We start from the raw sequence: 9,344 nt of genomic DNA, 5'->3' as shown, positions 1-9,344 counted from the left end.
ACACGGACAGCCCTAAAACTGCATTTTATAACATTTTAATTTTCAATTGTCCACGGACACCCTATTAACTCGATTTAAAATCCCCTGGGAAAATAACCAATTCGAAGTTATTTATATTTAACTCGCAAGAAAATGTAGACGATTAGATTCATGAGAAAATTAATTTCACATCAATCATTTTGCGTTTTTTAAACTGAACACAATCAATTAATTGCAAAATTACCTTTTAAATTTTGTCAGTTTTGGAAACAAAAACCAGTATATTCGTTCACGTTACACTCAATAAATGGGGGTAATAATTTGGACGCGTAATACATTTAAAAGAGGTATGATCATTGAGCACCTTTACTTTCTGTCTGTACAGTACAAGACGGGACACTGTTTAATGTAATGACAGGCAGTTTCAAACTCATTTTTCAATTTTACACTTTTGATAAACATGAAAAAGTGCATCAGGAAAGACTGGGACAGGTCGGTCTAAAAACGCAACAAATTCAGCCAATAGTTTACAGTCGAGTTACAGGCAGGTTATGGGATAAACAAAGCAATTATCTGAGCGATTCAATGCTTTTTAAATAAAAATTTTACAGTTTGTTTTCCCTCCCAGTGGTTTATGCAGTGCAACAGGAAACAGTATGTGAATCAAAAACAAACATTTGTTTCATTATTTTTAAGCATAAGTGAACCGTAAACTTTAGGACTCCAATAGTCATTTAGATTTTCCGCCAAGGAAAAATTTCAACCCCTGATTGAAAGGAGGACATAGCTGATAATGAACAAATTCAACAGCTAGTTTTTGTGCCAAACTGCAGAGTCTGTCATAGACAGGCCTTGCGTAATCGCTACACCACTAATCGCATCTCCTGAGGGAGTGAACGTAAAATTCCCTTAGAAAAGGCAATTTGAAATTTTCAAAAAATAAAAAATACCCACATACTTGACCATTTACAATGCATCTGCCAACCTAAATCCAGAATGCAAACATATGCATTCCTGATAATAAAATATGACTTCTTTCACCTTCTAGCCCACACATATGACACAGCCGACTGTATAAAGCAGTAGCACTTATATAATATGCAGGTACTGTACATTTTATTTACACATTTACAAAATGAAGATTAGCAAAGAGTGCTTATTCATTTTCTGGCTGGACTGAGTTGCTGTTTTTTTTTCCAGTTTCAAATGTGCATTATTTGTCAAATCTTCAGGGGATGGGAGATGTAAACATGTCGGATGTCAAGCTGGAGTGATGTCTAAATTCATATGTCGTTGGAGGATGTGATGCGACTAGTCCATCAAGTGTGTATGAGAGGTGTGAGACGGCAAGGCCTCTGAAATCCTGGACTGTGAGAGAGACGCTTCCTCAGCAGAAGCAGCAGCGGTGGAAGAGGCCGAACCAGAAGCTCCACCCTCTTCTCTGACAGAATAGGGTGATGGAGGAAACCCTGAGCCCCTCTCACGTCCCATTGGCGCTTATCTTGGACTTCTGTGACAATTCTGCCTCTTTAGCCTGATGGGACAGAACAGGTGAGGGTGTTAATATCCAGCAGTTTCTAGACACTAGTGGTCTCATTATACATCGATGTAGAATACATACACACAAAATGTGAGCAAGTGAGCAGAAATAGCATTTACATATGGACTGACATACATTTATTCATATACTAATAAAATTTTTGCAAATGCTAAAAATAAAAAGAACACGATATAGCATTAAACGTTCTAAAATATTACAACTATTAGAAAATCTTTCAATTTAATATTTGATGGAAATTCTAAATCAAGGCTAAAAAAAAATACAATATAAAATGAAACCTCTTAAAATATTAACTATTATATCAAATCTATCAATATAATATTTGATAGTATTTCTAAATGCATGCAAAAAATGCAATATAAAATCTATCAAATTTCAATTTAATATTTGATTAAAAAAAAAAAAAAATTCATGCAAAAAAAAAAAAAAGATGAAAATACAATATAAAATAAAAACACTTAATTACAACCACTATGCAAAATCTTTTATTTGAATGTTTAATAGAAACTCTAAATCCATGCAAAAAAAAAAAAAAGATTTAAAAAAAAAAAAAAAAAATGCAATATAAAATGAAACCTCAAAAAAATATATGAAATCTATTTAAAATATTTTATAAATGCCTACGGTTCAGAATAAAACCATTGCCAACAACATAAGTCAAAGTATGCGATACAACGTACCTACGTAATAGTCAAAGTAATCCTTCCAAAACCACATATTGTTGACTCTTCATCTTTCCATAAATACACACACTGAGTGACCTGTACAACATCTCGTTCGGCACACTTACATGTATTAACTGAGCTTCAGGTGATGGCATGTCCAACCCCCTGGGTTTCTCCAACAATTCTTCAGACTAAAATACATAAATCAAAGTGTTAACAATATCTGGAATTTAAACTATTTGTATTAGTTTAACCATTACTTGTTATACAATGGCTGACGTCCTGGAGAACCCTTGAAGACTGAGAAATTGATTGACTGGTTGGTGATGTAATAACATTCCTACCTTTCTGTCTTTGATAACCGGAGCAGAGTCCACCAGCGCCTCCACAGAGGACGACAGCGGATTCTCTTTGGCTGAGGTTTCGGCCTCCACAGGAGGAGGAGTGGCTTTCTGTGACACCGACATGAAGAAGACCATTACATATGAAACCGTAACAAGACGTGCCAGTCTGCATTTCTGCACAGTTTAGAAACATGTTCAAAGGTAATCTGTTGCCAAGCACTGGGGAATGTTTTAAGCAGAAAGTGAACAGAGCTGACAAAGTTTGGTTTCATTCATAAAGTCAACGTGCTTATTAGGTGAATAAATCAATATTTACAACATGCTGCACAAATGTATTCTGTATTCATGCTCTTTGGATGTTTACAGAATGTATACGGAATATTTTAAAACCAGTTTTACGTTATGTGGAACAGATAAGCTGGGTATATCTGGTATATTTTGGATAGTCTGAAGGGACAGGTGTGGAGATATACGATACATTGGTAGCTGGAGTATAATAGAGTTTAATTTGCTACTTTCATTCTATACACAGTATCTGCTCAAAGTTCATCTTTAAAACAAACTACTGATTTAACAACACTGTTAAATGTAATCTTTAGCAAATTTCTAAATGAACATCCATTTTTCATACTGTACATTATAATGTTGTGATGCCATATTCACTTGTAACATTTAGAGGACTGTATTTTAGACATTTATTTAGACAAACTAGTATAGAAATGTTTTGTTACCTCCAGTTTGGGCACTGGTGGGATGACTGGAGTTTTAGGAGTGAGGTCCGTCAGGTACATTGCACGAGAGAGCAGCAACAAGGACGGTGGGACGTTCTCTTTCAAGTGCAGGTCCAGCCACTGAGAGAGAGAGAGAGAGAGAGAGAGAGAAAGCATGCCAATAACAATTAAGAAGTTATCAATGACTCAAAGCATGCAGGCACACATACAGTAATGTCTAAACGATCAGAAATGTATCTGTAACACCACCGACGCAGCGTTACGGTGACAACACCACCCTGTGACACGAGGAGGACAACACTCAGTAGTCACAAGCTGGTAAATATAAGAGGACTGTTTAATGCCTGTTGTGTGTGTGTGTCACACTTTCAATGTGTCAACGGGTGTCTCAATGTCTTTGGGTGGAAAACAGTCATAAATATCCTCCAGTAGGCAGTTTTACACACCTGCTGCAGCTGCTGTCGGAGCTGATCTGTGGTCAGACCCAAAGATCTCATGCCGCGACTCCTGCAGGCGGCCTGGAGCTCAGCCACAGTCATTGCAGACACACCCTCCTTGGAGATCATCTACAGAGACACGAAAACCCAAAATCATGATTATCTAACATCTGAGATCATTTCCTTAACATTCTCAAACCCTGAAAATGACTTTAACGTATTAAGGCCCTGATCAGACGGAACATGTTTTTTGCAGCGAGAGGCGCCTTTATAAAATAGTTTTCTATTGGCAGTGTGCATTTTGAGCACTGTTTATGCGCCCCGAGCGTCTTGTGTTTTAGGCACCTGCTGCACCTCTGAGGAGTGACAAAAAAAAAAAAAGCAACTGTGCAGAAAAGCACTCAACGTCAATTGCGTGTTTTTTTTCCCTTTTTCAATTGTCCCATCGAATAAATGGAGAGGCATGATTTCCGCTGTGGTGATGAAAGTTTACCGTTGCTTAGAAAGTCCAGAGACTGCAATGGAGGCGAAATTTTGGTGCCTGTCATGGGTTACCTGGAGCCGTATTTTTTTTTAAAGGCTTTTGGTTGTTGTAGATTTTATGCCTAGCAACATAAAAACCCACAGCACACTGATTGTTTTTTTTGTTTTTTTTTTAAGTCACCAGAAAAAGGCAGTGTGGTGCCTTCGCATTTTTGGACCTAAAAATGTGTTCTGTCTGATTGAGACTAAGGATACTCAGAATACATTTGTGTGTTCAAAAAACAAAAAAAAAACAAGTTGTACACTTATTGTTTTTACTTATTTTAACGAGGATTAGCTCATATCCAGAATAAAGATTTACTCAGCCCCATGTAATCCAAGATGTTCATATCGTCAGTCGAAAAGAAAGTAAGGATTTTGAGAAAAACATTCCAGGATTTCTCTCAATATAGTGGACTTCAATGGGTTGAAGGTCCAAATTGCAGTTCCTGTACAGCTTCAAACGGCTCTACGCAATCCCAGCTGAGAAATAGGGGGGCCATTGGAGTTCACTATTTGGAGAAAAATCCTGGAATAATAATACATTTTCCTCAAAAAACTTAATTACCTTGCGACAGAAGACAGACAGACAGACAAAAACCATCATTAGTGACATGGAGGCGGGTAAATTATCAGGAAATTATCTTCTGCCATTTCGGAGACTGCCCCAGAACGTAATCAACGTAATAAGCGTTGTTTACTTTCCGAATGCACACACAGTCTACTGAATGTAAACAACGCTGATTAAATTCGGTGAAAGCACACGCATGCTGAACATTAAAAAAAGATGCTCATTATGTTGATTATGTTTTGGGGTACTCTTCAAAATGGCGGAAGACGATAACTAGGGGAGAAGATTTGCTGAATAAATTGTTATTATTGTTTTATTTTGCATACAAAAAAGTATTCTTGCTGCTTTGTAAAATTACGGTTGTACACGGACTATTTTACCGATATCTTTACTATGTTTCTGTGCGTTGATCATGGTAATATCCATGCTGTCTATGGAGGGTCAGAGAGCTCTCAGTTTCAAATCAAAAATATCTTAAATCACAAAGGTGAACTAACCCTTTAAGAGCTGTGTTTTTAGAATGGGTATCATAATAAAGATGCCAAAACAAGTCAAAGACGTTTATTTAGTGCATTTTTAAATAATAGAAAGCTAGCATTGTAGAACACAAAAATGCATTTTTTTGTGATCAGCCCCTAATTTTAAGACGTATGGTTTAGACACCCACAAACCTAGAGATCACAGCAACATGTCAAGTCATAAAACCAGCTGTAAAACTGCTTTAGAGGGTCAGTGGCAGTTGTCTGGTTTTGTCTCACCTCATCGTCAGTCTTGATGGTGCGCAGCTGCATCATCAGCTGGAAACGCAGCAGGTTATTGGTGCCGATGGGCTGTAGCTCCAGCAGTTTGCACAAGGCCACCAGCTGCGGCCGCTCCAGATGCTCCAGCGTCAGCTCATCCTCAAACAGCTTGGAGAACTTCACAATGTCTTTAGTGCTGGGTTGTTCACCGGTGTGCCTCACCTATAGCGGACAAGTTAGAAGCGTCAGTCACAACCAGAACCATTTAAACTATACATGATGTGTCAAAATGGATTTGATTATTGAACTCACCTGCTGCACGTAAGTGGAGAACTTCTGAGTCTCGTCTCCAACGGCTGCTTTGTTCCTCCTGGCCATCTCACCGATGGTCTCCTGTAAGAACTTGGCCAGCTCTAGTTTAGCAGCGAGTCCCTTCTTCTGTTTTTCCTCCTTTCAGAGTAAAACAAACAAATTCAGATGTTTCATTAGTCATTACTCATCCATTTCGACAACTTCATGAAAATTACTACTCCGATACATTGAGAAATTGTTTTATGAATCCTTTACACAGATATCTTATTCTTGCATTTCGTCATTTAGGCTGAACTTTTGCTGTTGTTTAAAAAGTAAGCTTATAATACCTTCTTGGACTCGGTCTCAAATGTAGAAGGCAGCATTTCTGGAAAGAGTTTGAGGAATACGGGGAGCAGAAACTCCATGAAGGGAACGATGACAAAGACCATGAAGGGCACAAGCCGGAACAAGTCGGCACATGTCCGCATCAGCTGTGGAGACAACGGGACAAGTCTTATTCATCCGTAGTCAAACACAAAAGCAATATGGGTAAGCGAGAATAGCATTTCTGGCCTAATCCAGAATTATGATGTTCTGACTTTAAAAGTTTTGTTTCCGGTTAATTTTGTTAATAAACATTTTTAAATATTATCTAGAATATCAAATACTGGAATATTATAACTTGAGCTCACAGATCATGGAGATGCAAAGAAATAACAAATCAGATGTATAGCATAAGGTATTATTTAAATTAACCTGAAAAACCCAAAACATACCCTCCTCCTCTCCCTCCGGGTGAGCTGCTGCCCGTGCAGTAACCTCCAGACCATCCTGGCCGCGATTTTGGTGTCAATGCCCAGGAGGCGGAAGCCATGATAGTAATGCTTGAGCTCATCCAGGACTCTCTGTCCCAGGGACTTTCTTGGCACTGCTGGTGGTGCTGCAGGTGGTTGAGTGCCAGAGGCGGCGAGGACAGGATCACCCTTGACAGGTTCAGGGCCGTCCTTCACCTCTTGAAGCCAAGCACAAGAACTGTGGAGAGGACGTGCAGCTATGCAACCAGGACGGATGAAACTGGATGTGTAACAGGGGTACAGTGGCCTGGGACACCTGGCTGTGACGGCCACCCGGCTGAGGAACTCCGAATGGTAGCGTATGCATGCAGTCGACGGGAGTGAAGCACAACCGTGTCTTTTAGAAAGTAAGTAGGATCCCCTGGAAGAAAACCAGAACCTTGAGCTTTGATAAAGAGAGTATTTACAATATTAAAACATAAGATAACGTATTTAGGCATGTTCAAGTTTCTGAAAATAATTTCAACTTGTTCGTCAGTTTGTAAAAAACATTCAAATTGTTTACAATAATGGTCGATTGATCCCTAAGATTTTAAAATTGTTAACATGTGCGATAACACTGGATACTAGCCTCGTCTTAAAGCTAATCTTTCAATCCTATCCTGATCATGTAAAGCCTGTAAACCCAGTGACTTTATAATAATGTACAAAACAATAAGAAAGCAGGCAACTATTTTACATCAGGAATTACATTAAATTAATTAGCCTAGAAAAGTATTTCCCTCACTAAAACGAGAATTTAGACAAATTATTTAGCCAGCTACAGCTCGCATATATTTAGAATGCAATAATTGATGTGCTTTAGCAAAACAAGCTTGCCATTTCAGTTTTTAAAACCTCCACGAAGCATTGTAAATCAGGGAACAATGCAAAATATTATTATGAAAAATTTATATTTTAATCAAATAATATTTTGAATATAATATATTGAACAGGATGAAAATGTTCATTTTTGCACCAGTAACTTGGACGATGACCTCACCTTGATCTTGTTACAGCTAGAAGCACCTGTGAGCTAAAAACTGCCATTTTCGTGTCCTGTAAAGAAAAATAGATGCAATGTTATGTACCTGTGATGCAATTAGATTTACAAATATAAGAGACTTATAAAATCTGATTAAACTGAGGATTTTTGGGGACTAATCCTTTTTATCACTGTACTAATATGAATAAAGTACACAGATTCTCAAACAAATACAGATACACAAGTATTTTTGAGGGATGAGTCCTGTCATTTGTTATGCATATTTGTTATTATATACGTAAAAGTACATGTCTTGATGAATAGGAAAGCGCGCTCGTCACGGACGAGGCCGGTCGCGAGCACGCGCACACGCTGACTCGCGTGCTTAACTTCGCCGCTTACGTTGCTAAAACAGAACACAAACACGGAGACCTGTCAAAGTCATAGGCCATATTTAACGACAATTAAAGTGACGTTTCATTTCAGCCGAAAGTTTACAAACATTACAACAGGTAAATTGTTTAAACGTTATATCATATTTGTGGCCATTATGACACAGACCTCTTAACTATTAAAATGCTTTCACTTTATTTTATGCGTAGCTAAACATAAACTACGGTATCCACTTTCTATTATAAGTCATCGAAAGTTTAAACTTTTTAAACGTCTAAATTGTTGTATAAAAGTGGTGCGAGTGTCAAAACAGTGAAGTTTTACTGACAGGCGCAGAAGGCCACGGTAGAGGCCGCAGATATAACGTTACACCATCTCAAAACACTCCGCTTTCAATACCAGCACAACTTTACATCGATCGGAAAGTTATTTTGTTTTACTTTCATTTTATGTAAGTTACTGCTAACAGCGAGCGGTGGTTAAACGGTTAAGAAGCAACAGATGAAAGCCAAAGGATCGAGATTCGAGACAGTCTTAAAAACATATGGAGTATTTAACAACTCGAAACACGATTAAACATCTAACGTTACCAACCTGTGGAAAAGGCCCGTGTCGCGCGGTATGACGGCTGTTAGGCTGTAATGATTGGATATGGTGTCAGATCGGATGACGGTGGAGAAAAATGTCCGGCTCGACGGCGCTCCTCCTGCAGCTGAGGGTCAAATTTCCTCGGAGGCGATGGTACGGGTGAAAAACTGACCTTTTGCGGGATGAGATACTCCATTCACGATGTTATGTCGCTCGTTAGGTTTAAAATATAAACCTAATGGGGATATAAGTTAAAACATGCGTGGTGATGTATTGTTGTTTTTGGAACAGACTGTCAGGTTGCCTCCGGTGCCCCAGACTGTCCTAGGAGGATCATCCGATAAGGGGTGAGGTGTGATTGACAGCCATATAAGCCAATGAGCGAGTTGTACGCACTAGTGACGCTGGCCAATCCGCTGGACGGGGCGGACAGTGGAACTTCCCATGACCTCATCCGTGATGATGAGGGCAGATGAGCCTCCACACCTACTGATCTCAGTTCAGCTGTAACTCAGAATTGTCATGGCAACAGTCAAAATCACAGTGACCAGAACAGCGGGGCGTTTTATATGGCTGTTATTAGGTACTTGTTCAGACGATGGCGCTATTATTCAGTTTAATTTCGCTTGAGATCCACAGGGAAGGAACATAGTACCCTAATAACATTGTTTTGTTCTTATTTACATTTTTACTGAAATATA

At 38.7% G+C, this 9,344-nt stretch overlaps 1 protein-coding gene across 1 annotated transcript; it reads right to left on the bottom strand.

Annotated features, from left to right (window-relative positions):
* Window positions 1-316: 316 nt before the first annotated feature.
* Window positions 317-8,974, bottom strand: LOC132127787 (LETM1 domain-containing protein LETM2, mitochondrial-like). Its single transcript, XM_059539890.1, has 11 exons — window positions 8,650-8,974; window positions 7,681-7,736; window positions 6,621-7,059; window positions 6,192-6,335; window positions 5,863-6,000; window positions 5,569-5,772; window positions 3,727-3,846; window positions 3,281-3,400; window positions 2,550-2,657; window positions 2,331-2,396; window positions 317-1,513 (listed from the first exon to the last, which is right to left on the bottom strand). The coding sequence occupies exons 2-11, from the start codon at window positions 7,725-7,727 to the stop codon at window positions 1,460-1,462; spliced, it is 1,440 nt and encodes a 479-aa protein (XP_059395873.1). The 5' UTR covers window positions 7,728-7,736; window positions 8,650-8,974; the 3' UTR covers window positions 317-1,459.
* Window positions 8,975-9,344: the final 370 nt, after the last annotated feature.

Source organism: Carassius carassius, chromosome 45 (assembly GCF_963082965.1).
Source record: "Carassius carassius chromosome 45, fCarCar2.1, whole genome shotgun sequence".
NCBI classification, from domain to species: Eukaryota; Metazoa; Chordata; class Actinopteri; order Cypriniformes; family Cyprinidae; genus Carassius; species Carassius carassius.
Note: the sequence above shows the minus strand (reverse complement) of the source record. Positions and strands in the feature narration are given on the sequence as shown.